This window comes from Lagopus muta, chromosome 2 (genome assembly GCF_023343835.1).
Source record: "Lagopus muta isolate bLagMut1 chromosome 2, bLagMut1 primary, whole genome shotgun sequence".
Classification (NCBI taxonomy): domain Eukaryota; kingdom Metazoa; phylum Chordata; class Aves; order Galliformes; family Phasianidae; genus Lagopus; species Lagopus muta.
Window position 1 is genome coordinate 109,423,416 of NC_064434.1, and position 27,799 is coordinate 109,451,214.

A 27,799-nucleotide genomic window follows, 5' to 3' on the forward strand; every position below is an offset into this window, starting at 1 on the left:
CTTAGTGCTTCTGCGGCCTTTTGCTTCAGAAACTAAGGGGTGGGCGAATCAAGTTCCTAACCTCAGGGCAAAAATACAACAACGCAGAAAAAAAATGAAAAGCCGCCCTCCCCTAAAAAAAAATAAATTAAAACCGAGGTAAGAGGAGGCTCCGCGCACCCGGCCCCCGCCAGCCGCCCCTCGCCGGCGCCGTTCTGTCCCCACTCGTCCCGGCCCGGCCGCGACAGGGCTCGTCTCGGCCCCGACACGGCGGCACCTAGCCGGCCGCAATGCGCTCCTCGGGCCCGGCGCGCGCTCGCGGGGCGCCCCGCCGCCTCGGGGGAGGAAAGAGACGCGGGCTCGACGCGGCGCCGCAGCCACCTGGCACCCCTCGGGGAACCTCTACCTTCTTTACGGCCGCGGCTGCGTGACGACTCGGCTGCGTTCCGCTTCGCTGGCTCTGGGCCCGGGCCCTCGCGGTCGCTCCTCCCGTGCCTGCCGCCCTTCCTTCGGCCTGGCGGGCCCTCAGTTCGGCCCTGTGCCCATCCCCCCCCCCCCCCGCTCAGCGCTAAACTTCGGCCCCTCAGTTGCGCCGGCGGCTTCCCCCGCGAGCTCCCCCGTCAGCAAGAACCGCGACAGCGGCAGCGAGAGCGGCGGCGACTGAGCACGGCGCCTCTCCCCCTCCTAATGCCACAAGCTCGGAACCGGCTCAAACCGGTTCAGACTGGGAGATTCCATCTCGGTTTAGTTTTCAGCCCATGGCGCCGCGGAGCGTTTGGAAACCTCAGGCCCCCGCCCAGCGAGCGCTCTCATTGGTCCCGAGCGATGGCGCCTCGCGAGCGCCCTGCGCGATCATTGGGCGTACGGCACGTCACTTCGTCGAGCGCCGCGGAGGGTAGCGGGGAGCAATCGGCGGAGGAGGGAGGATTGGAGAGAGGGGATCCGCCCCCTCCCCGGCAGCGAGCGAGGAGCGCGAAGGGGAAGGCTGCTGCCCGCTGAGTGGCCGAGTCGAGCTATCACTCAGAGGCTGGCCCGCCTTCGAGTTCTCAAATGGCGGGCGTAGGTCCTGCCCTGTTTCTATTGGCTAGCACGTCGGTCCAGTGCGCGCGGCTTTTAGGCTCGTCTGTCGTCGCGCGCGGTGCTTTGGGTGCGTTGTGTTGCCGATGGCTGTTAGCGAGAACGGTGCTGATAGAACGGGGCGCCGGTGGCGACGCCGGGCTGTGCTGTGCTGTGATGCTTTACTTCATGGCCGCCCTCGCCTTGGGGAGGTGGGTGGCGAAGTGACTCAAGCTCGCGGGTGAGGCCGTGTCTCCGGCCGGCGGGAAGGGAAGGCTGTGGAGCCCAGGCTGCGTGGTGGAGGACTGAGTGCTGCTTTGTTTCCAGCAGGCCCATGTCTTGCGCCTTGAGCTGGGCTCAGCGGTGTGCCCAGCGCGGCATCCGCTTCGTTCCCATCCCTGTGATGCCGACCTGAAACGGAGACTGGGAAGTTGTGGTTTTTGGGAAGTTTTATATTGTCCTTAGCGGTCCTGAATGGTTATCCAGAGCATAAATGAGGTATGGGTGATAAATTGTGGGATGGGTTTAAATTGCTGAACTGTGTTCTTACACTGAAGTACTGCGACCTTTAAAGTGAAGTGGTACTTAGTACATAATAGACTAGATTAATGAAAAGAAACCCTACAATTCCTATGTTACAAGTTACCAAGCTGAAATGGAAATTGAGAGACATAGTGAGATACGTATGCCTTTATTTACATGAAACCGTAATCAGTATGGAAACTATGCAAGTCTTTTACCCTGTGAGTCCCTGACACATTGATTGTATAAGCCTCTCAGTTACTGTTTATTTTCTTGTCTGGAGGCTTCGAGAAGTTTGTGGGCTTAACCTACTAGGAGAAGTTCTCTAAGCTTTACTTAAATAAAAAAAAAACTGTAGAACTGAGTTGAGTATGGAAAGCAATGCATGGCCGTAGACATGCTGGGGATAATAATAATAGGTGAGGTGACTACCTGTGAGACCCCATTGGTGGTGTGGAATGGCTTCAGAGTAATTCACACCAACATAAAATGAAGCATTCAGTAGCATTAGAATGATTAGTTGTTCAAGTTCCCCAAATCTTTTTTTTGCTGCTTAATTATCCTTTAACTGTTCCTGTTGGCAAAAGCATTTCAATATGTGTTGAAGCTAATGGATAATTCTAGCTTAATAAAATGTGCTTTTTTTTTTTTGTAGACAAATGTTGAAGTTTTATCAGAGAACGTTTTTGACTTCATAACAACAATTTATTCTTTTCTGCACTGTAGGTCACGGATATGCATATAATGTTATGAGTTCTTGCTGCCAGTGTCTTAAATCCTACCTTTAAATAAAGCTTCATGCATCTTTAAAAATCAACTAGCTTCTGTAAAAGTGTTTAAGAAGTTAGTGGGTTTAAGTGGAAGCTAATTCTTTCAATAGAGGGTCCTTTAATAGGTTTATACGTATTCGTGCTGGGAGCTTATTCTGTTACATTAAAGGAACTAAGTTACTATTTAAAGTAATATGTGAGATTATGAAATTGCAAGGTGTATGCAATAGATCAGAATTGAATTTAAGAATCAGATATTCTTGTAGGTTGTCTCATGGTGCACTTGTTTCTTGAACTAAGGCTGCTTTTGATACCACAGTACAGAAGAGGAGGACATTTCACTGTGATTAATATTTGATATTCAGCAGTGACATGTTGTGTTTCCAATCTGAACAAGCATTTCCTCATCAGTGTCATTGCTGCAGAGAAGGCTTAGTTCTCAAAACTAAATCAATACATCCAAGTTTAGTCTACCTATGCCATACTCATCTTACCGTTAGTATGAAGGAGCACTTTAGAAAAAAGAACTCAACAGATGTGAACTGTGCTGATGTTAATAAGTCACCAAAAGAAAACTCAGGTTTTTTTCCTGAAGCTTTCCACCATTACAAGTAGTATGCATTCATCCATGAGGCTATTGATCTGTGTTCAAGAACTGTTTTTTCCTGTGACTTTAATTCATTCCTTCTCTGAAATTTGACACTTCAAGATTGTTTATGTAGTAATTCCCAGTGGAGAAAATCAGTTGCATCTACTTATACTCTACTCATAACTTGTGATTTTCTGTTGCCTTACAAGTTGTAAAAGTGTCTTGAAGTAGTCCCAGCAGAAAGCTTCCTTGCCAGTCCTCCCTCCCCTACCCCAGTCTGAAATCTTTTTTTTTTCTTTTTTTTTTTTTGGAGCTGAGTGGTTTGAAGTATTTAAGGATTTCAAAAAGTACACTATCAGCACTCAGTTTTTTAACTGTGCATAAAAATTACTGCATCCAGTAACATTTGTCATGATGATAGCAAAGTACATTGTTTATCTTGCCTTGTTTACTTTCCTCTGGTGGGTTGGCTTGTGTAGTAATTAACAAATCTGTAGTTCTTCCAGTGTGGCTTATGACAGGAAATGGCATTGTTATTGATCGTATTGAATTGGAAAAATTTCATGTAAACAGGATGAATAGATCTAGGAAGTCCCTAATGGGTTAAAAACAGAGTTGTAATTCTGTAACTCAGAATTCTAGCTAGCCCTGGTGTTCAAAACAAACTGATGTAGGACACCAAAAAGTTAGATATGTTGTTAACTCCTTTGGCTTGAGTTCACTTTTCTGTGTTTTCTTTTTGTTTGGATTTTTTGTGCAGGAGAAGAGTTCAAACCTTAAATTTTTTGTTAAATTGAATTTTCACTATTTCAATTTAAATTAGTTATTTTTGATGGAAGGTTAGATGGAGCTTTTCACACTTCCACCAACTATCTATAGAGCCCCTGAAAAAAATCAAAACAGTAAAAGTACGCTTTAAAAATATATATATGCTTATAAAAAATCATAACAGTAAAAAACACAGTGGGCCCCAGTTTGATGTGCTTGATTACGGGGCTAGTTTCTGCCTCTCCTCTTGTAGGAAGTTATCACTAACTTTGCTTATCTCAAATAACACTTCAGATGTTTTGGTAGAACTGGTCCTTATATCTTTATGCAAGCTGTGGCTTAACATGCTGTAGACAGAATACTTCTTATCTCTCTTCTGTTCTGCACAAAGCTTGTTGAAGACTGGTTCATAAATGGAGCGCAATCTTAAAAAGCAGCCATTTTAGCAGGGCAAGTATACCTGGATCTCAATTTCTTTCTAACAAACAGTTAATGCAAGGTTACGCCTTCTGTTTTTGTTGCCACTGATGTCTCCTTTATTACATGTTCAATCTAGAATTTAGGCCTTACTGAAGGCAGTAGGAAAATTTACTTTGGTTTCAGATCAGCAGTGTGCTCTGGTAGTGACAAAAGCTAGCTATGTGCTGGGCTTCATCAAGAACAGTGCAACCAGTACATGAATTGATTATTCCCTTCTGTTTGCTACTCATTAGGCTGCATCTAGAACACAGTGTCTGTTTTTTTGGTTCTTCAGTACAAGAAAGATGTTGAAAATTCCATGCAAGTCCAGGGTGAAGGGAGGCTGAGAGGAGCAGGGCTTTTTCTGTTTGGAAAAGAGAATGGAGGTGCCACCTACTAGCAGCTCCCCAGTACCCACGATGATTTGTACAAAAAAGAGACAAGTTCTTTATTTAGATGTAAAGTAGGAGAACAAGAGGTGAGAGGTGTAATTTTTGTTGGGAGGTTCCTGCTGGAAGAGAAGGCCTACTTCGTGTTATAAAAATAAGCATAACAAAACAGTCATGTGATTTGAGAAAACTTTGAGCTATGTTAGTGTTTATAACTTTCTTTAATATTTTTGTATGGAAAAAAATGCTGCTTAATTCTAGTCTTAGTTTAACTCCTTGTGCAGTCAGCTGATTGCCTTCACTTTTTGGAAGGTGTAATGTAATTCACTCATAAGAAAAGCAGCAATATATTTATTAATATGAGCGATTTAGCAAATTTTTGAAACTAAGTTACAGTTGATTATGTGACAATAGACTTGATTATAAAATATATGAAAGACTTTATGTACTACACAAAAACAGAGTCAGTGAAGTTACTAGGGAGGCCTTGTGGTTGAGTGATGGGGTTCAGAATGGAGTCCCCATACTACTTAGGTGGTAAGATGATTGACTCGTAGGCATATTACATAACTTCAGTTCTGAGCTAGATGTTAATTCCTCCAGAATCTGGCTTGACCAGACAGTGAATAGCACTGGATTTAGGCTGCGGTTAGATTAGTACTTGATCAGTTAGCCCTTAGATGTTGAGCAAGATGCCATTTTCTCCAGCATCTAGCCTTGACTGGAAAGCAACCACTGTTATGGTTCCCACCCACTCAAGCAAGTCTGATGGTAAAATGGTTGGGCTGCAGAGAGGAGGATAAGGGGGAAACGCAAGTTGACGTCACTAATTTTTATTTTAATGCATTGTGTCTGGAATGTTTCATGGCCTTTGAAAGTAATTTATGCTGTGATGATTAGCTGTCTTATACCCTGCTAGCATATGTTATATGATGTAAATGCTCCTCCAGAATTATTGCATTGATCTTTTATGAAGAATCAAATTATTATTTTACAACCTTACAATTGAGTGCTGAGTTGATTATTCATGGGTTTGTGAATGTATGCCAGTTATCACTGCAAATCGCTGAGTAGAGGAAGAAATGCACAACACAGTAAGAATGGGGTTGCAAATCAAGAAGAGTAGTTTGTTTTCCTTTGCCAAAGGAAAACTGAAGTGTATTTTTAGCAGGGAGGTTGGACACAATGATCTCTTCCCAGAGGTCCTTTCCAACCCCTGCATTTCTGTGATTTTGTGATCTTTAGGGCCTTCACAGAGCTGCTTTCCTACCTTTTATGAGGAAATCTTAACCTTCCACGAAAGCCAGCAGCCCACGCAGCGGGATGGGAGGGAATGGGAAGTGTACAGGCAGAAGTAAATTGCTTGTTTAGTCTATTTGTTTTTCACAAAGGTCCCATAGTCTGTGGCAGCTTGTGTATTTTGAATGTTTTATTAATCCCTATATGTGTTGTTCATGAGTAAAGGGATGATCTGTAGTCACTAAACAACAATGATGCTTTGATTGACAAGTAGTGGTCATTAGCTTATACCTTGAAGCTGGAGTGCTGTGTAGCACTCCTTACTTTTATCTCTTTATGCGTCTTTTTTTTAAACTGTTGACAGTTTATTTGGGTTTTTGAGCTTTCTTCACATAAACATTCTCATCAGTTCAGTAAGTTAGCAGTTCAGCAGCGTTTTAGTCTTCTGAGGTCATCAGAAGCGCATCTTTTCTTATGTAATGCACTCACATTAGGTGATCTGTGCCTAAGAAAGGTGATTTCTAAAAGGAATGAAAGTTATGTGAGTAGGAGAAAAACATCAAGTTAGTGTCATAATTCCTTTTCTTGGTGAAATATGATTAGTATAAACAGAAGGGAGAAAAAGGCAGTAAGTCAAAGTGAAAGCAGATGCTGACTGAGGATGAAGCGTTCAGAGGAAATTGTCAGTTACAGATTTTCAAGAATGTCTGGGCAGTGCACAACAAACAATCCATTAGCATAATACCAGTGTCACAGTAAACAGCTTCAGCCTCTGCCTCATTCTTCAGTAGAGGTCCTTTCTCTTTCATGGCCGGGAGATTAGTGCAGAGTTCTTGCATTACTATGCAGTGTCCCTTGTGAAGACTTCCAGCAGAAAGCAGGGAAGGATGTTGTAGTTTCCACTTTCTCATGCAGCTATCAACTTAGTTCTATAATTTTCCGATGTAATAGAAGCAGAAAATGTGATTGGGTGATTACTGAATGTAGAGAACTTGTGCTGTCCTTACATGCTTGCTTTGTCAGAAATGGCAGAACTAATCCTGCCTAACACATCCCTCTTCTCACTGAGCATCTGCTATTGTTTTTAATTGTTTTGGTCTTCTTTTCAAATAGATTCCATGTACCTATTTCAGTTACTTTTGGCATTTCACTGTCTAAATTAGGTCAAACTGAAGAATGAGAGAAGGGCCCCACCGCAAAAGATGAGAAAAAGGCTTCACAGGAACTGGGGATAGTTAAAGGTAGTTTACAGAAGTGAATATGTAGAGGTTGCTAGAAGAATGGGAATTGCAGACACTGGGACTGAGACAATGTGGGGGTTAGAGAACATAAAGATAAGAGTTTGAGAACAGCCTGAGGACCTCTGGCTGGGAGGTGATAAGATGTCCTCAGGGCAGGCTAGAACTGGATAGGGGCTGCCCCTCCCTCAGGGTCAGAAGTTTACAACAAGGAAGACTACGAGCCTTACCTAGAAAGACTGCTTCTTCATCCCATGACCACCAGGAGGAGGCCCCCCCACAACTCACTGCACATGTGCGAGGGGGAGGGCCTGCATGCTAATGGATTCCCAGAAATGTAATGAATATGTATCCAATTTCCTGGAAACAATTGATTATGTATTAGTTTGGCCTATATCTATAGCTCTCTTTTTCCTCACAGCTGCAAGTTAGGCAGATCTATCCCCCTTGCACCCAGCATATGCGCACTGTTGAAATAAACATACCTGCTCTAATTCCTTAATCTGGCTATAGAGTTTGATTTCTGCACATCAGTTTGGCAACTCGGATGAGACAACCTCTGTTTGGCTGTGGGACCGGCTGAGAGGTGAGACATCTTTGGTGTGCCCTGAGATTTCACAGAAGGACTCTCCTTCCTCATCCAATCACTGCAGGAACAGACAAGGACCATTTGTCGGCGGGCCAGGTATGTGTATGGAAGAGGGGAACTTGTAAGTCATGAGGAGACTTCCTACGCAGGGTATGAAGGAGTGTGCATCGTGCGTGCACCCCCCCAAGGTATGTGAGCTCATGGGTTAGGTTGCCAGCTGGGGTAGGAAGACTCCTTGGGGAAGTTCCTACTAAGGGGACCTGTAAGTCATATGCAAGGAAAGAGCAATAGCTCTCCCTTAGGTGATCAGTAACAGTGGCTATCTTGTCAACTGATAATGTGGAAGTTATAGGTTGTATTATCGTGATCACCATCTGTACCATGTGTTTGAGTAATTGCTATCAAAACACACGAAAGTAGTTCAGAGCTCTGATTTGGTAAAGTATAAAGTTGGCATTGTGTGTGATTGCAAGTGAATGTCTTGAATACATGAGACATTGTGGCACAGCTGCAGGGCGAGTGCAGAGTATAAGGGTGATCGTTGTCTGTCTGTATGTTTTTGTATGAATTTATGAATGGGGACGACGAACCCATAGAGAGATTCCCACTCCATTTGGGAAATGAACGTCAACTTGTTTATGTAACACTGTGTTCTGCTTGCAAGGAGGTGTGTGAGGGAGGTGGGTCAATCAGTGCTGGTTCTATGGCGAGGTGTTTATAACCAAGCGATATAGATTTATTAGGGGGAAGTTATATGGTATTAAGGGTGTTTGTGGAAACTGAAGAACTGTGTGGTTTGATTTGTGGGTTTTGAAGGGAGTGGGACAAACTGTTTTGATGGTATAAGAAAGTATAATTGTTAATGGTATACAGAAGTAGAATTGAGGGTATGTGGAAGTGTAACAGAGGGTACAAATAGTGGAATAGTGTACAAAGGAAAAAGGGTTAAAGAGAAAGTGAGTTTATCTGTGCTGGCGTGAGAGCAATCCCCCCACCCCCTTCCCTTGCTAGCAGAACTCTAGGAGTGAGAGACTGAGCCGGGGTGGAGACTGCTGCTCCCATTGCTTGCAAAGAGGGGAGGTGGAGAGGATAGGGCACTGGAAGTGAGAACGGCCTTCAATCTGCAAAGATCTAAGAAACCCAAAATCCTAGTGTTAGCACTGGAAGCTTCTGGAGAGGAGGAGGTAAAATTGAAATATGATGTTAGTAGTTTAATGATGAGAGTTTGGAAACTGAAAAGTTTGGGAAGGACACAGACTGAGGAAGGCAAAGATGAGCAGGGTGTAACAGGGATGTCAGTACTGAGAGGTGAGCAATATGAAAGAAAAGAGAGAAAAAAACTGATCGAGAAACAGAGATAGTAAGGAAACTGGGAATAACAGCAGCTGTTACTTTTGCAGCACTAGAGCTGGGCCGTAGGACACGGAGATCCCCTCAGAGGAAGGTGGGAGGGCTGGAAGAGCCAAGAGAAGAGGGGGCTCCGCCCTACTGGAACAAACTGCAGTGTAATGGGACACTGGTGGAGAAATCCTACCAAGATGAGTGAGGGGGAACTGTTTCTGGTTGCAAAGCTGAAGGATGGGAACCTGGGAAGTTTACCAGAGCAGATCCACTGATTAACTTGCAGCTAGGGGAGCAGGATAAAGAGGTTTATTTTCTGGTGGACACGGGTGCCTCTTACCACCTATAGATGATTTTGCAACAGTAGTAGGAGATGCTTACTTTTGGGGATCAATTAAATACAGGCTGAGAAAACATCTAGGAATACGTAAATTCTTGTACATGCCAGGTTGCTCTGGCAAGAAATTGAATGAAACTGGAGTAAGGGTCAAATTGAGAATTGTAAGTCTGGTTTTAACACAAACTGGTAGAAACAAGGTTGTACCCCAGAGGTTACAGAAATCTTAAATAAGGTGCGCTTAGGAGTGTGGGTATCAGGGATACCTGGCAGAGCCAAAAATGCAGCCCTAAACAGAAGTTAAGTTAAAAGCAAGAGTTAGCCTAGTCAGGGTAAAGCAGTGCCCTTTGAGGATATGTGATTGTAGAAGGATAAAAGAAATAGTAGATAATTTTTGGAGTTTGGATTACTAATTGAATATGAATCCCAATACAATACTCCAAACTTGCTGATGAAAAATTGGAAAGCAAGTGCTATAGTTTGGTACAAGATTTGAGGGCAAGTAATTGCATACTCGGTGGAAAATTCATACGCCATTAACCAGGTTAAGGAATGACTAGGTGGAGTTTACCTTCTGGATTTGAAGGATGCCTTTTCTGACTGGTTTGGCCAAAGGAAGCCTAAAGTTGTTTACCTTTGAATAGGAAAACCCTGATATGGGGATAAAAAAAAAAAAACCTGGACAGTGTTACCCAGGGTTGTGAGAACAGCTCAGTGATTTTTGAGAGCTGGTCAACTCGTGAACCTGAGACTTGGGTTCCTCCATCCCAGGATGGAACTTTACTGCAAGGATGTGGATGCCACAGAAGCAAAAGAGGACTGTGTACAATGGACTGTGAGTTTACTGAATTTCTTGGTTTAAATGATTATTAAGTTTCTGAACAGAAAGCACAAATAACTCAGCAGCAAGTGACGTATGTGGGATAAGAGATTACAGCTGGACTTCAAACCTTAACGACTGTCAGGAAAGAAGCCATCTGCCAACCCCTTGAGCCACAGACTGCCAAGGAACTCCGTACATTCCCAGGAATGACAGGTGGTGCTGACTGTGGATACACAGCTATGGACTGTTGGTAAAACCAAAATATTCTATGAAATGGGGAAGCAAGGAAGCCTTTCCCTCAGTTGAAACAACAACTCACGAAGGCCCTCTGCTTTGGGGCTAACAGACATGACTAAACCCTTCTGCCCTCGCATGGAAAACAAGGAATAGCCCTGGGAGTCCTTGCCCAGAGCCTTGGACCCTATCAAAGGGGTAGTGGCATACTTCTCCAAACAGCTTGATAAAGTGAGTAAGGGATGGCCAGGGTGCATGAGGGCAGTAGCTGCACTATTGCTCAATATTCAAGAAGCCAGTAAAGTTATGCTAGGCCAAAGAATAACAGTTTTAATATCTTATTGCATGTCTACTGTATTGGAGGTAAAAGAGGGGCATTGGCTTTCACCTCAGCGGTTCCTGAAATACCAGGCCATCCTGGTAGAGCAGGATGATGTAGAAATAATTGTAACTAATGCTGTCAACCCAGTATCTTTTCTTAGTGGAACTCGTAGAGAACCAGTATTTCATGACTGCTTTGAAACAACTGAAGCTGCATATTCCGGCTGGTCAGATAATGAAGGATGAGCCCTTAGAAGATGCAGAAGCCACCTGGTTTACCGACAGTAGCAGTTTTGTGAAATAAGGAAACGGTAAGGCAGGACATGCAGTAACTGCTACTGACAAGGTAATCGAAGCACAGCCATTATCTGTGGGGACTTCCCTCAGAAGGCTGAAATAACTGCCTTGACAAGAGCCTAAATTATATAGACAGACACTAATTATGTATTTGGGATGCTACACGCTCTTAGTGCAATCTGAAAAGAGCAAGGATTGTTCATACAAGGAAAACAGCATGATGTAAATCTACCAAAGTGTGTGGCTATTATATATTGTGAAGGACATCAGGAAGGTAACACTGTACAGGAAACTGGAAATAAGAAGATGGATCAGGTGGCAAAGCAGGTAGTTGAAGAAGGCTTTAATTCCAGATAGTAAGCTTAAGATCTCTGAATCTGAGTCAAACCTGTAAAAATATTCTAATGAGGTTAGGAATGTATGATATAGAAGGGAAGAAAGCTGACAGATGGGTGCATGCCCAGATGGACACATTGTTATGCCCTTCAGTATTTTACGAAAATTAGTTCTAGGGAAAGATAAGAAAATCTATCAGTAAACAGACACACAAAGTACAATCCTAGTACCAGGAATAGGGTACAAGTGGGCCTATTGGGAAAGGGGGCCTTCCAGGGCAACAATGCAAATTGATTTCTTGGAGCTCCCAAGAAAAGGGGTGTTGCTGTATATTGGTACTAACTGATATCTTTTTACAATGGCCAGAAGCATTCCCTTGTAGAACTAATAAGGCATGTGGGGTAACTAAAGTATTTTTACAAGAGGTTATTCCAAGATGCTGAGAAACTACTCCGTCTGTCAAGTGCACTGTCAGAAGTTAAACTCATACAGAAAAGATGAGTCGGTTACTAATTTGCTTTATCTCAGTATACACAGGGTGGTGTTTGTGGCAAAGTAATATTGTGTGCTCTCCACCCCTTCGGGTTGCACAGCTGAATTGCCTTCACCTGTGCTCCCAGGGCTGACCCTGTCCTTTCCCCAGGTGATCAATCAGTGGTTTGGGCTGTGACTCAGCAGTTCCCATGCAACGTATATTTCTGCATTATTGCGACTGCCTCATCCCATGATGGTCATGGAAACATAGAATAGTTTGTGTTGGAAATGACCCTTAAGGTTGCAACCCTCCTGCTGTTGGCCTGGACAGCGCCCTCTAGACCAGGTTGCTTGCAGCCCCATCCAGCCTGGCCTTGGACGCCTCCAGCCTTGGAAGGGGCATCCGTGACCAGACTGGGCATCCTGTTTCAGTGTCTCACCACCCTCACAGTCAATAATTTCTTTCTAGTATCCAGTCTAAATTTATCCTTTTCCAGTTGAAAGCCATTAGCTTCTTATGCTGTTGCTACTTGCCCTTACAAAAAATCTTGCCCCAGTTTTCATTGTAGGCCCCCTTGAGGTACGCTCTAAGGTCCCCCTAGAGCCTTCTTTTCTCCAGGCTGAAGCGCCCCAGCTGGGAGGTGCTCCAGCCCTCTGATATTGTGGCCCTTCTCTGGACCCACTCCAACAACTCCATGTCCTTCTTGTGTTGGGGGCTCCGTAGCAGGGCACAGTACTTCAGATGGGGTCTCATGAGAGCAGAGTAGAGAGGCAGAACCACCTCCCTTGACCTGCTGGTCTCATTTCTCTTGACACAGCCCAGGATGCAGTTGGCCTTCTGGGCTGCAGGTACACGTTGCTGGCTCATGCTGAATCTCTCATCAACTGACACTCCCAAATCCTCCTCAGGGCTGGTCCCAAGCCATTCTCTGCCCAACCTGTATCTGTGCTTGGGATTGCCCTGACCCAGGTGCAGGACCTTGCACTTGGCCTTGCTGAACTTCATGAGGTTGGCACGAGCCCACCTCTCAAGCCTATGCATGTCCCTCTGGATATCATCCCTTCCTTCCAGCTTGTCAGCTGTACCACTCAGCTTGGTGTTGCATGCAGACTTGTTGTTGAGGATGCACTTGATCCCACTGGACTTCAAAAAAAAAGAATGCTGTTGGCATTGTCTTTTGTAAAGAAGCAAGGATTTGTAGGTATTCAGAAGTTGTGTTGTGGTCACAGGCGCTTTAATACAGTTTGGATTGTTTTGGGAACTTGGGAGTGCTTCATTTATTTTATTTTTTTTTTTATAGTATGTGCAATGAGTTCTCTCAGATATTTCAACTGTGTCAGTTCGTGATGGTAAGTATTAGTTTTTTTTAACCTCTTCCACGCTACCTCCTCCCAGTTATGCCTTAGTAATATTCACTGATGTGTTCCCACAGGAAAACTCCCAAAATGCTCCTTTAGTTCATGCGACTTTGGAAACTTTGCTACGATTTCTGAACTGGATTCCCCTGGGATACATATTTGAGACTAAGTTAATCAGCACACTAATATACAAGGTATGCATGTAATTACTGACAGCTTTTCAGTTTAAAAGTTGCAAAATGTGTATCATATAACACCTTTGTAAAACGCTTTCTTTTCTTTTCTCAACAGTTCTTAAATGTTCCCATGTTTCGGAATGTCTCTTTAAAGTGCCTCACAGAGATTGCAGGTGTCAGTGTAAGCCAGTATGAAGAACAATTTGTAACGCTTTTTACCTTGACCATGATGCAGTTAAAACAGGTAATGTTTTAGTAAATGTTTGGTTTTTTTTTTTTTTTTTTTACTTTTAACAACCTAGTTCAGTTTACAAGTTGATACTCTCTAGAGCTGTTCGGAAATGTTAGATTTCATTGTGCCATTTGATTGTGTATTTATAGCTTTATCAAAAGACAAACGTTGTGACTATGGAGGACAGCTGTATTTCTGCAGGATTGATGTATTTTGGTTAATTCAGCGTATGTTTTGTGCTCTCAGGTTGTCTGAGAAAGGCAGGTAGGTGAGGTGCTGTGTTGTCCTCAGCACACAATCATAGTGAAATGCCAGAAGTTTGTAATGAATTTTGCATACTTTTTATTTTGAGGGAAGAAAGGATAAATGTAGATGGTGCTTCACATTTGTCCATTTCAATGAGGATTCACTCATGCCAAAGCTGTGGGTTTTATTTTTTTATAGCCCTTCTGGACAATTAGATTCTGTTTTTGTATCAGTTTTTGTTCCCTGCTGTGTATAACACAGCTTTCATCAGTCTTTGAGGTCTTTTCAGAAAGGTGTGCTTCTAAAAGAAGTATCTCTGCCCTCATTCCTCTCCCTCACTGTCGGCTTCAAGAGGAGCTGTAGAACTTTTTAGTTAGAATTTGTTTTAAAAGTTGACTTTTTCTTGCAGCTAAATCATTCTATTTAAGGCATTTGAATGTTTCCTATTTTCTTTTTCATTTCTTTGTTTTCATTTTTTTTTTTTCTTTGTGGATGACTGGTTGGCCATGAGCCAGCAATGTGCCCTGGTGTCCAAGAAGGCCAGTGGGTTCCTATGGTGTGTTTAAAAGACTATGGCCAGCAGGACAAGGGAGGTGATCTTCCCCCCCTACTTTGCACTGCTCAGGCCTCACCTGATGCAGTGTATCCAGTTCTGGGCTCCCTGGTACAAAGAAGACAGGGATGTCCTGGAAGGAATCCAGTGGAGGGCCACAAAGATGATAAAGGGCCTGAAGCATCTCTGCTATGAGGAAAGGTTGAGTGACCTGTTCAGTCTGTTCAGCCTGAGAAAAGTAGACTGAGTGGGGGTCTTACTAATGTTAATAAGTATCTTAAGTGTGAGAGACAAGGGGGTATGTCCAACCTCTTTTCAGTGGTCTGTGGGGACAGGGGGAAATGGCTGTAAACTGCAGCATAGGAAGTTCTGCATCAATATGCAGAAGAACCTCTTCCTGGTGAGGGTGATGGAGCACTGCAGCAGGCTGCCCGGGGAGGTTGTGGAGTTGTCTTCTTTGGAGAGATTCAAGACCTATCTGGTGGCTTACCTGTGAACCCTGCTTTAGGGAGCTGCTTTGTAGGGGTTTGGACTTGATGATCTCTGGAGGTCCCTTCCAATCCCTACAATGCTGTGATTCTACAGATGATGCTCTTGATTGTGAATGCAAATACTTTCAGCCAGAGCTTTTACTTAAAGTAACAGTTGAGTGCTGAATTGGGTGTAACAGTATTGGCATTAAAGAAGCCGGACAACACTGAAAATTCTTCTGTTTTATAACAGTAGAATTTGAAAGTTGCTGTACTACTTCAGACGGTACCACTGAGATCTTTGGTAGATTACTGAAAAATATTTGTATTTTTGTAGGTCGTTTTTACTAACTTATAAACATTGTGAGGGAGATCTTTCATACTGTTTTAATACTATGACTGCCATGTTACAAGGTACAGGTAATAAAGACACTTTTGGAACAGTTTCGCTTGATACCAGTCAAAAATGTCTTGAGATAGGGTAGGTGCTTCTCTTGTCTTTCCTGTTTAAAAGTGCTAGGGAAAGCTTTTGTTGATCAGAACTTCAGTGTCTGTGTACTCTTTTGTACTGTCCAGCTCGGAGCCAATAACAACAATAAAAAAGCAATGTGATTGATAATATGTAAGTATGCAGTAGTTCTACTTGCATGGTAGGACATTGGTTATGTTTGCCTTCCTTTTGTTAGATGCTTCCTTTAAATACTAATATCCGACTTGCCTACTCAAATGGAAAAGATGATGAACAGAACTTCATTCAGAATCTCAGTTTGTTTCTCTGCACGTTTCTGAAGGAACATGGTCAACTTATAGAAAAAAGATTAAATCTGAGAGAAACATTAATGGAGGTAAGTTGCATCGTTTATCCAGTTCAAAAGTAGAGGTTTCTTGTTCTGGAATAACATACTAATATGACCTCTAGACTGTTGTGCTTATATTGGTTAGAAGATTTTTTTTTCCCCATAATCAGTAAATGTAATCAGTAAATGATGTGAACGCAAGAAACCTTTCAGACTTTCCAAGTGTGCTTCAGTAGCAATTTATTTTCAGTGGTGTTATCCTTAAAACAAAACAAAAAACAAAATGTGCAGAATGTGCTTTTCTCTCTTTCTTCTTACTTGTCTCTTCTCTGAAGTGTAAATACTGCTCTAAAATGCATTCAAAGAAGTATCGTAACCTTTTTCCATGGGTATCAAAACTCATTATTTTTGTTTAACTCATTCATGCGGGTGGTTGCTGCTGTGAGTTCTGTCAGTTTGTGTGTGAAACGGTGTACTTTGTTTTTATTCAACATCCAGGCTTGGCGTCTAGGATACTAGGATAGCAAATGCCATTCTCCAGCTTTTCTGTCCTGGTGTAACTTCTTGCCTAAGATGTCATTTCCCAAATGTCTAGAATATTGTCCTTGTGGTCTGTGCTTAGTTTCTGTGTCACAAGCATAGCCTTTAATGCTGGAGCTCTACAAAGTGCTAGTTAACAAACATGCTTTATATAGTATTAAGGGGTCTTGCTGGGAGACGTGTATTGACTTGCTGAGAGTGAGCTGTTTTTTGGTGACATTTCTATTAGCTCTCTCCCACCCCTGAGCTCCTATGGGATTAAACTGTCTCTATAGGCCCTTGTAGCAGCCTTTGCGATGTCCCAGAGTTGAGCCCTCTGCAGGTATGGAGTCTGTAGGTTGAGGAACTATCCTGAGACAGACTCAAAAAACTCAAAACCACAGTATAAACATCATAGCCCTTTAGGCACCTACATGCCTGCTTGTTCCCCGTGTTCCATGCATTGGTGTAGACACTTGAGTTGGGCTCCCATTGAGGCTGATATTCCAATTACAGTTCCTTTACCCTGTAAGTTAGGTCCTGTTTTACTGGCCTTTGATCCTACTCTTTGCACTCTACCACTTCCTGAAGGGAGGTTGTGGTGAAGAGGGATTTGGCCTCTTCTCCCAGGCAACAAGCAGGACATGGGGTAATGGCCGCAAGTTGTATCTGAGGTTTAGGTTGGACATAAGGAAGAACTATTTCTCTCAGGGAGTAGTCAGGCACTGGAATGGCCTGCCCAGAGTGGTGGTGGAGTCGCCGTCCCTGCCAGTGTTCAAGAGGCGTCTGGACGACATGCTGTGTGATATAGTTTAGTGCTTGTGGTGGCAATGGTGATGAGGAAACAGACTCGATGATCTTATAGGTCGCTTCTAACTTTGTGATTCTACTCCAGGCCCAGGGCATCCATTACCATTGTCAGCCTCAAAGTGCAATGACTTAGAATCTCTACTCCCAGCAATTCTAGTTTAAAACCCTTCTGATTAAATTGGAATGGTTGCTGCCAAAAATGGTCTGCCCTTGTCTGACAGATGAACCCTATCCTACTCCAGAAAACCAGATTTCCTCCAAGTGAGTTCCTTGACATGAGTAGCCAAAGCCATGTTCTCAACACCACTCCCTTATCCGTTTATTGATTTTGTTAATTGTCTGTCCTGTCAATCAAGGAAGAGATCAAGTTTCAAACCTTGTTGAGACATTATTAAGAATATGAAGTTGAATGTCATTTAAGTTGGAGTGCAGTCATTAAATCTTGCCTCCTGTCTTGTTCAGCACAACTATATTAAATTGTTGAATAGTTAAAATTGACATTTAAATGGACTTTTGCAAAACTCAATTCTGAATGACTTTGGGTCTTCTACAGGATATTGAAATGTTCCACAAAATTTTTAGAGTGGCTTAAAATTGCTGCAAGTTTCACTGTTGTAACTTACAGTATAACAGAACGTAGTGGGGAGAAGAAAGCCTTAAGGTAGCTATGTAATTTTAATCTGGATGTTCCCACACTGGACTTAGCTGAATTCTGAAATTCATTGGAGTCATCTAGAGTAGTGAAAGAAGCTAGTTAAGTTATTTAAAAGTGAAATTGCCGATCAAAATGGATGTGCATAGGAATAATGTGAGTTGTTTTTGAATCCCTCTTTCAGTGTTGTAGAGAAAGATGTCAAATCAGACTTCTCCGCCTAAAGTACTTTGGATGGCTTAGTGTCTGAGCTGCAAAAATGTAGTTTGTTTTCATTGCTCCCTTCTGTTTAATTCACTGATAGGCTGTTGTTCGACATTTCACTAGGGATTTTAAAATAAGATAGCTAAATAATTTTTGACTATGTAGAAATGGCCTCTGTATTTGGTATCAGTCTCAGAGCTGCACTCAGTCTTCATAGTGGCTGTTCAGTTAATAAAGGAAGATGTCTTAGTAGATGTCTTGCACTGAATGCAGATAAGCGGTGTGGTTTTGAAGTTTTTCTTGCACATTCTCAGAGAATTTGCAGAAGAGAGTAGCAGTCAGTATTGAGAATAGCAGTCCTTAAAGCAAGCAGCTAAGGGTTTTTTTTTTTTGAGGGTCTAAAAAAAGAGGTCTTGCAGAAGCTTAGAGGATGTGATTTTGATAATACAGTGAGGGACTAATTTGGCTATTGCTTTTTTTTTTTTTTTTTTTAAGATATCTTTAGGCTATTCTGTGTTTAAGAACTGATCCACGCTTTCAAAATAACATGAACTGACATGGTGCTGTGTTCTTTTCAGTTGCTCCACTGGTCATAACTTTGACTAGTAAATGCCACTGCAGTATTACTTGTTAGTAAATTTTACACTAATTCAGTATTTTTATCAGTGTCAGGATAACAAAATTTGAAGGGATACAGTTTCAATTTACTTCTGTGTTCAAAAATAATTAGTAAATAGATGCTTAAAAAACACTTTTCCAGGCTCTTCATTATATGTTGTTGGTATCAGAAGTAGAAGAAACTGAAATTTTCAAGATTTGTCTTGAATATTGGAATCATTTAGCTGCTGAGCTCTACAGGGAAAGTCCATTCTCAACATCTGCTTCTCCATTGCTTTCTGGAAGTCAACACTTTGATGTTCCTCCAAGGAGACAGCTTTATTTGCCTGTATTATCCAAGGTAATCAATGCTTAAGTGAAAATAATATGTAAGTTTAGACGCTTTTCCTAAATGCAGAGACTTCACTGTATGTAAGGGATGACTTCAGAAAACTTTCCTTGCTTTGAGTAATAGCTGATTCATCTGTAGTTATTTACTGTGCTGAAATTGCTGAACTTACAGGATGGCACCAGTAGATGATAGAACTATTAATAGTGTGCTCCTTTGATACTGTGTATAATAAAGTAAGAGAGAATATATGTCTGTACAGTTTATTTAAATACACCAACCCTGTTTTCTTCCATGTTATCACCTCAGCAGCTTCGTTTTAACTTCGTAATACAATTGCTATGTAGGATTTGCTAAATCATGCTAACAATTTCTGTAATTAGTGGTTTCCAGCATGGATCTTGGTGTGGGGTTCATGAAAACATAGCTAACTTCTGCCTAGAGAAGGAGGACAACTTGATGTTTTTGTTCAGTTTCTTCGTGTGGCGGAGCTGTGTTTTTTACTTAAGAATGAGATCTCAAAACCAAGACAATTTATTATAGTTTTAAAAGCAATGTATTGTTAATGAATTGCTTGTACGAGGGCTGTGGTGAAAATAAAAGCTGCATGTGCTGGAGGAAAAAAGAAGTGTTTAACTGTCCTTTCCCATTTCCCTAACCTGGCAGATTGATGAGAAGACTACCTGTGCTCCCAAATTCTTCAGTGTTGCTCCCAGCTGCTTCTAGTCCTTGATATCTTCAGGTTGCTGGTAGCTGTGTTGCTGGTGCCTCCATGAAACAGTAGCAGGGAATAGCAATCTGTGTGACATACAAACTCTGGCAGCAGACCTCTCTAGATTGCAGGTCAGAGTGACAAACTGCTGCTTCTGTACCCCTCAGAAGAAAATCATCCACTACTTTCACCCATTGCTTTTTCTTAGTTGCAGTAGTTGTTATGCAACAGGGTGCAGGTCTGGCTGCCTTGCATAGTTCAGATGACTTACCTGCTATCTGTTTCTTTTTCCTTCTCAGGCTGGAGAACTGCAGAGGCACCTTTTAGAGTGCCTAAATCCTGTAGAGTCTTAGAGGCTGGCTTTTTCCTCTAACAAGAGGAAATTTTTTCTCATGGCAGCTTGCCATTTCTCATCCCTGTTTGTCTCCGCTCCAACTGGATACACTAGTGGGGAAGTTTAGGGCTATTTGGGCCCATACTGTGTATTTAATGCAGATTGCACATAAATCTGGCTGACCGTCTGTATCCCTACCTCCTAGATAGCACACAGCCTGTCTCCTTGATGTCAGTCAGATGTTGCAGAAGGTCTTCCACCTGGGCACATCTTACACAGGCAAGTTTGCCACTCACTTCTGCTGCAGCTGAAAGGTGCAGGCACTTCCCACATACCATGGCCTGCACAGATGCCTTCTTCCTTTAGAAGCTAAGTCTGAGTGGAGGCACTGATGATGACTGGGGTAGGTGGTGCACACTCCCCTGCCAGAGCTGCAGCCTTAGCTTGGCATTGTAAATGCACCATTCTGCTTTGAAGGTCACTTGGAATGAGTGCCCCCTCACTTCTGAAGCTGGTAAAACTGTGGTGCCCTGCCATGCAAGGTACTGCTCCACCTGTTACAGCACACACACACAGGTGACAGCCATGCTCTGTTTGCCAACCCTGTACTTTGTGGGCAGCAACTTGTCACTGCTTTTCCCAAGGAAAAGAACATGGGTATGGCCTCTGTTGCCTTGCCAACACCCACTTCTGTTATGAGAGCTGCACACTGCTGGAGGGTCCTTCTACTGTCTCGGTGTTTCCCTGGGAAAGGAAACCTGCAGGCCTCCTCCTACCTTGAGATCAGTTGCTCTGGTTCTGGCTGGGCCAGCTTTGAAGCAGCTGCTCTTGATGACTGGTGGTTCTGGGCTTCAGCCATATAATTCTCCTGCCTTTGCCCTGGCAACACCAGTGCCATGTCAGCCTCTCTTGCGAGAGCTGCCCATTGCTGGAGGGTCCCTCCATTGCCTTGGCATCACTGCAGTTTCATGTACGCGTTAAGCTGTCACTGAAACCTAATGTGACAAAATGATTTGTTTTAACCTGGATAGTGATTGCTGTGGCTGTAATAATACTTTCTGATAGGAATGGCTATGTACCTAGAATAGGTGGGAAAGGGGAATGCCAGTACTATCTTTTAGCAGCAGTATTTGTATTCATAATTCTTATTATAATTGAAGGCACTACCAGAACCTGGAACCTCAAGGCACAATGCGTCCCCACACAGCCCAAGTCAAGTGCTATTCCTAAAAAGCTTACCAAGTACGTGAAAAAATAATGTTTGAAACAATTCTCACAAAATTTATACAGAGTGAGAGTCTGAGGACTTTGAGGAGTATGCGGACTTTGCTCTTGTTTGCAGAAGAAATACTTTTCACCTGAAGCTGAAGTCAAACAGTCACTACAAACCACTGTCACAGCATGATGTAAAATGCTTTCTAAGGCAGCCAAATTAGCATATATTAGAGGAGACTGTAAGGTTCTAAAGAATCAGGTTTTATGGATTTATTCTGTTTTGTTTTTTGTTGTTTTTTTTTTTTTTGTGGGGGAAGCAGGGACAGGAAGAGAGGCAGGTTTGAGGTGCAGATGGGGACACAGTTGGAGATTGTAGCCAGTATTTGTTAACTGAGTTACTAAATTTTGTTTGTCTCTGTTGGCAAGAGTTATTAAAGTACTTGATTATGGCATTTGTTTCCCTTCTTTGTCAAGAGAAAAAGCCCCTAGTTAAATCACTCTTCGAAGAGTAGTCACTGAACCAGGGAAGCTAACTTCAACAGCAGTTAATGTTGTGTGTTTTGTCCCTTCAAGGTAAAATTAGGGACCTTGATAAGTCCTGGGAACTTGCTGCTGATCAATTTGCAAAGCCAATTTGCCTCCTATTTCTGTCACAATCCTGGGACAAGGAACCTCTAAAGTATTTTCAAAGACCCCTACCTGTAGTCAAATGGAATAACTATTGCTTTAAGTAGTGATTCAGTTCTGTCAGCAGTTTACAGCCTGGTTCTGCCTGGCTCCATGACTAGCAGGGCAAGGGGACCCACAGAGCTATGGCTGGGGAAAAGATAGGGAGATGGGCCTAAAAACAAAACCAGCAGAATGATCTGAGGAAAAACAAAACTGATTTAGTAAGTAAGATATTGGAATGCAAGATAATACGCTGTAGTACAATATAATTAGAATTGAAGCTAATAAATAAAATGAGAGCGTCCAAAAACCAAAGACCTTACTCTAATGCTGAGTCAAGACATCTGGCCAGGCCAAGCAGGAGGGGAAAGGGGGAGGTCTCGTGATATCAGAATAGTTTTGTCTTTCTCTCTGAACAGAAAAAAGAAACAACCGGGTACCCGGAACTATCCACAGTCCACAGAATTGGAGTATTAACTCTTTAAATCCCAGTGTACAACATCATGCTACGATGTGGAATACCAATAACAAAAACCATAAAACTATGACAAGTTCATATTTCTTTTGTTAATATAGATAATTTTACATGGAGAGTGATATTTATGTTCCACTAATACAAAACTTTCCACCAAATGTTAATGTAGAGCATTTTTGTAGTTTGGAGGGGCCTGTTCAGTAAGGTTTATAAGGAATAGCTAATAATAAGGTTATTTATTCATTCTGTTGAAGTATCTTATACATAGAATGTATGACTCTAATTGTCATTATTCTTTTTGTCAGACAATACTTTGTAATTTCCATCTCAGCAATAATCATTTTCAAAGAGAATTTCACTCTAGCTATCTCCTGCTGAGGTAGTCATTTTTGTTTGTTTCTGATTCAGCATTTTTCTTCTTTTCTAGATATACTAGATACCACAGGATTTGAGTTTTAAACAAATATTTGTTTTCTGCTTCCATACTTGTGCCATTAAAAATAAAAAAGACAAAAAAAAAAATTCTGATGGGTGACTGAGAATTATTTAGAAGTCTACCTGCAGACTTCTACCGATGCAGAATTCAAAGTTTTCCTGTCTTAAATTCAAAGTTAGTACCTTTATGCAAACATTAAATGCACTATTTTATAGGCCTGGACTTTGTCTACAATAGTAGAGTCATAGAATCCTTAGAGTTGGAAGGAACCTCTAAAGGTCATCTAGTCTAACTCCCCTGCAGAAAACAGGGACATCTACAGCTGGATCAGGTTGCTCAGAGCCCAGTCCAGTCTGACCTCTCCAGGGAGGGGTCTTCCACCACATCTCTGTGCAACCTGTGCCAATGCCTGACCAAGCTTACTGTAAAATACTTTTTCCTTATATCCAACTTAAATCTACCCTCTTAAATTTTGAAAGCTTTTCCCCTTGTCCTGTCACCACAGACCCTGCTAAAGAGTCTGTCCCCTTCCTTCTTGTACCACCCTTTTGCTATTGAAACCTTGGAGCCTTCCCTTCTCCATGCTGAACAGCCCTAGCTCTTTCAGCACATCCACAGAGGAGAGGTGTTCCATCTCTTAGATCATTTTTTGTGGCCCTCCTTTGGAAACTCTCCAACAGGTCCACATCTCTTCTGTACTGAGCATTCCACATCTGGATGCAATACTCCAGGTGAGGCCTCACCAGTGCAGAGTAAGGGGGAAGGATCTCCTCCCTTGACCTGCTTGACCTGCTGGCCACACTACTTTTGATGCAGTCGAGGATATAGTTGGCTTTTTGGGCTGTGAGGGCACATTGCTGGCTCATGCCATCAACCAGCACCTCCAAAGTCCTTTACAGCAAGGCCATGCTCTATCCTTGTCTCCTCCAGCTTGCATTGGTAGTAGCGGTGGGGGTAGGGGGAGGAGGAGATCTCATTGTGTACAAGACCTTGCTCTTGGATTTGTTGAACCTCATTAGGTTTGCCTGAGCCCACTGCTCAAGCCTGTCAGTGTCCCTCTGGATGGCATCCTGTCTCTCCTGTGAGTCAACTGCAACTCACAGCTTGGTGTCATCCACAAACTTGCTAAAGGTGCTCTTGACCCAGCTGTTGATGTCATTGCCAAAAACATTAAAGACAACTGATCCCAGCTCTGACCTTCAGGGACACCACTAGTCACTAATCTCCATCCAAACATGGAGCCATTGCCCGCCACTCTCTGGACTCAGTCCTGTTGCCAGTTCTTCATCTGTTGAACAATCCATCCCTCAAATCCATGTATTTCTAATTTGAAGAGAAGAATGTTGTGGGTTACTGTGCCAAAGGCCTTACCTGAAGCCCAGACAGATGACTTCAGCAGCTCTTCTCTTGTTCATTGATGCAGTTACACCGTCATAGTTGGTGAAGCCATGTTGGTTCTGCTCTATCACCTCCCTGTCTTCTATATGCCTTAGCATAGCTTCCAGGAAGATCAGCTTCATGGTCTTTCTTGGCACACAGATAAGACTGAGCAGTTGGTAGTTCCCAGGGTCTTCCTTTTTACCCCTCTTAAAAATGAGTGTGATGTTGCCTTTTTTTTTTTTTTTTTCCTCCAGTCACCAGGGACTTCACCTGACTGTCATGACTTTTCAGTGAAAATCCTGTACCGTGAAACTCAGTATGTGTCTGCTGATAAATGATGGAATGTTTAGCAAGCACTTCTAATTAGCTCCTTCGGTGCACTTGGGTAGATCCCATCTGACTCCATGGACTTGGGCTCACCACCACTGATTTTGTTTCGATGGCAGCAAATGGATACACACAAATGGATAAACAGGGAAGAAGGAAGATGTAGTGTATTTTCAGAATTCAGCAGAGCAAGAGCAAAGGTAATAGGCTCTCAAATTATTCTTGTAGGTAAGCCTCTGGTACATACCTACTTAGGACTATTATTGTCATACCTGTATACAACTTTCAGGTGACACAACTGAGTAATGTGTGCACACTGCAGCCTAATTAGAGATGGAGTTTTGAAAGAACCATGGTTTCATAACAATAAATCTGGTTTTAGTTCACTTAGGATTGAGCCAAAGCATAGTAGTCACAAGATGCTAAGCAGTACTTTACTCAAGTTCACTCTGCTAAATCAAATGTATTTACATTTTGTTACGTCAGGCCAGGCATAGTATCTTTCTGCAGCTGGCATAAACACCACGTCACATGTTCAGGCTAATTCAACAGAACTAGTCATGCTGTTAGGGTCAAATAAGTAATACCAGGTAAGCCAAGTTCTCTGAATTTAGAATTATAGCTCAATTGTTGCAAGTAACAAATAATTTCTCTTGTGATTGGTAACTTGGTTACTGATCTCCATTACATCCCGGAAATGTAATGCAAGTGTTGGACCTGTTCAGGAATTAAGGCAAACAGCTCCAATGTTGATACCTGTAATAAAACTAGAGTATTTTCCCTGCTAAGTGATGTCATTGTAACATTGCTTTGGAAACACTGCTCTGACTTCTGTTTATTTAAAAAAAGGTGTTCTTCAGCAGGGAGGAAATGTTGTCTACAAAGTTTCAGGTGTTTCTATCATTCTTGTCACTTGTCCCAGACTAAAGGTGTACCACATTAATTACTTTAAGCACACAGTCTTGTCGATTAATATAATCTACTAGCTAGGCTGTGGTAGGCAGTTTTTCACCCTCACTTCTTTCACGGCTGGCTGTATGTTCCCTCTCTTCCTGTCGCATTGGATTTAGCAAGCATATAGTGAAAATTGGTTTGATTCAGTAGAAAGCTTTCCTTCAGTTCTACCTATTGAACTGACTCACTGCACAAGATCTAATCAGAGGTGAGTGGGATGAGCACTACCTGGGGTCCTGTTAGCTTGCAGTTGTATTAGATTTCAGGAAAAATTAAGACCCTGATACTTATTAGCATTTTAGTTAGAAATTCTTGGCTCAGTGTATAAAAACATTCTTACTTATAAATTCCAGCCCATCATTTGACTACTTTTTTGTTTTCCACAGTTATTTGATAAATTACTTGTTATTTTAATAACTAAACCAGGAAATTCACATTATTTACATATGTTCTCATATTATTAAGCTGTAATTTGCCCAACAGAGATGAGAATAATTTACCCTACAACTCAGCAGCATTTAATATGTGACTCTACTCTAAGTAACTGCTATAAAGCTAAGTGGTGTACCCTGTAAAGTGACACGATATTGTAGTATTTCTTTGAGAATATGAAATTAAGTGCCATTACAACCTATAATTGTATAACTTATCTTTGCAGCTTAGGAAATGGACTCTGATACAGTCTATGTAATATAGTAGTAAGTGCATCAATGACAGCAGAGCAGCAAGAGCCCAGGCAAGTGAGAAGTTGCAGTGGACACAGAAATAAGGGAAGGAGGCCTGCAGAAGGCCTCAGATGTGCACATACCTCCAGAAAGATATCCTCATCTTCACTGCCAACCCTTAAATGAGGTCTGGGAAGAGATGCATCCTGGCTCCACCCTTTCTCATCACTCAGGTATGCTGCATACATCTGAGCTCCCCTGGGTTGGCCTTGCTTTCCCACCAGGTGCTCAATCATTATTTCAAGCTGTGACTTAGCATTTCCACTGCAGCCTGGTTCTTCTTTCTCTACTATTTCAATAATTCTGTCAATATTGTAGGATAACAAGCTTTGTGTTCTTCACAACATCAGCGAGATTTCTTTCTTCAATCTTGAATTTCAGCATGAATCACTTCCATTGTTCTTTTCTTTCTGAGAACTAAGATTTTCCGGGATTTAGTTGTAAAAGCAAAGCAACCAACTGGTTTATTTCAGGGCTTTGTTTGTTTTTTTTTCTTTTGAACTAGAAATTATCTGTTTTATGCTGTTTGTTAGGGGTTTTTTTCTTGTTTAGAGAGACACTCCGCAGAGCCCGATAACCCACGATTGCCTCTGTCATGAATGATTTGTGTAGAAGTATGCTTGCAAGTATGCCTGCGTATGAATTGGTTTCATTCAAAATGCGTAGGTATTTTTGGCATTTAAAACTGACTCTCTCCTACATTGGATAAAAGTGTTTTTCACTTAGTTCTGAAATGATGTGCATTTCAAAGATGCTGTTGTGTGATTGGCATTGTGTAAGTTGCTCCCAGCACTTGTCATTATAGGAAGTTCTGTTAGTCACACTGTAATTATGGAATTAGCCAGTGAAGTTAAAAGTTTCACCAGTAGATATATCTTTTGAAATGCTATCTCAATAGGACCTTTTCATGCTAGGTTCATTTTTTGCAGTGTTCAGTAAGTACTTTATATTTAACAGTATTGCTAGTTGTTACAAATATACAATGAGCTTAAAATGTAGTGTGCGTTTGTTGACTATTTTTATTGCGTGACGTGGTAGAATTGAATTCTTGTATTACTTCTAAATGTTCTCTTGACCTGGCTGATAATTCATGTAAGTGCCATGTCATTGATTGTCTTAGTGTTGCTATACATTTATTCTAAAAACAATGAATCCTACGTTGAAGGTAATAGGTGATTCTGTGACATTACAATACTGTGATGAATATAATGAAATAAATGGATTGTGCCATCTACTGGTCTGAACAGAATCTGCATTTCAGTTCAGGATGAGTTGTATGTCCTAGGGAAGCATTCAGTGTGTAAGAGAAGAAAATCACCATAAGTAATGTAATTTTTAATGCCTTTTCTGTATTGATACCATTGTGTCCTGTGAAAAACAGGATGCAGGTGGGCATCTCCCTGCTCCCTCTTATCTGCTGGCAAGGCTCAGAAAATGGGAATCACAGAATCACAGAATCACCCCGGTTGGAAGGGACCTCAAGGATCATGTAGTTCCAACCCCCCTGCCTGGCAGGGCCACCAAACAAGGGAACAAGGGAGTTTCTGCTGCGATCCCAAAGCCAGAAGTTGTCACTCCAAAGAGAGCTGACTTGACCACTTTGACTTATAAATAAGTTGGAAAGGGTCGCTGTCGTCATTGTCAACCAAACACAACCCCCGACGACCTATCACTACTGAAGATCAATATCTGACCTACGAGCAATGCTGGAATCCGTGGTGGTGACTATCTCCCTCTGGCTTCCTACAAAGACTCCTTGCTTTTATTACATATCTTTTCTATTGCCCATCTTCCCTTCCCCATCTCCCTCAATGACTAGGATTTGTAATAAACTGGTCAGGCTAGCA

The 27,799-nt window shown here is 42.2% G+C and overlaps 2 protein-coding genes across 10 annotated transcripts in view; one reads left to right on the forward strand and one right to left on the reverse strand.

Annotated features, from left to right (window-relative positions):
* Nucleotides 1-546, reverse strand: part of XPO1 (exportin 1) — a 37,560-nt gene extending 37,014 nt beyond the window's left edge. Inside the window, exon 1 of one of the 2 annotated variants that reach the window (XM_048936631.1) lies at nt 386-546. The gene's annotated coding sequence lies outside the window, so the exon portion shown is untranslated. Of the gene's footprint in view, nt 113-385 lie in introns of those variants that run through there. The other variant, XM_048936632.1, reaches the window with a different exon arrangement.
* On the forward strand, nt 95-27,799 carry LOC125689472 (exportin-1-like). Of its 8 annotated transcripts, XM_048936638.1 has the most exons (10): nt 1,020-1,126; nt 1,363-1,533; nt 7,523-7,694; nt 13,063-13,111; nt 13,195-13,314; nt 13,412-13,540; nt 15,484-15,642; nt 18,540-18,737; nt 24,336-24,473; nt 25,886-27,799. In XM_048936638.1, exons 4-10 carry the CDS (start codon nt 13,064-13,066, stop codon nt 25,916-25,918), a joined length of 825 nt encoding a protein of 274 aa, XP_048792595.1. In that variant the 5' UTR covers nt 1,020-1,126; nt 1,363-1,533; nt 7,523-7,694; nt 13,063; the 3' UTR covers nt 25,919-27,799. The 8 variants fall into 8 exon arrangements, 7 of the variants coding, with proteins under 7 accessions (XP_048792591.1, XP_048792598.1, XP_048792595.1 ...); XR_007375294.1 differs by lacking the exons at nt 1,020-1,126; nt 1,363-1,533; nt 7,523-7,694 and adding an exon at nt 95-138 and having other exon boundaries at nt 25,886-26,125; nt 27,334-27,799; XM_048936635.1 differs by having other exon boundaries at nt 1,363-7,694.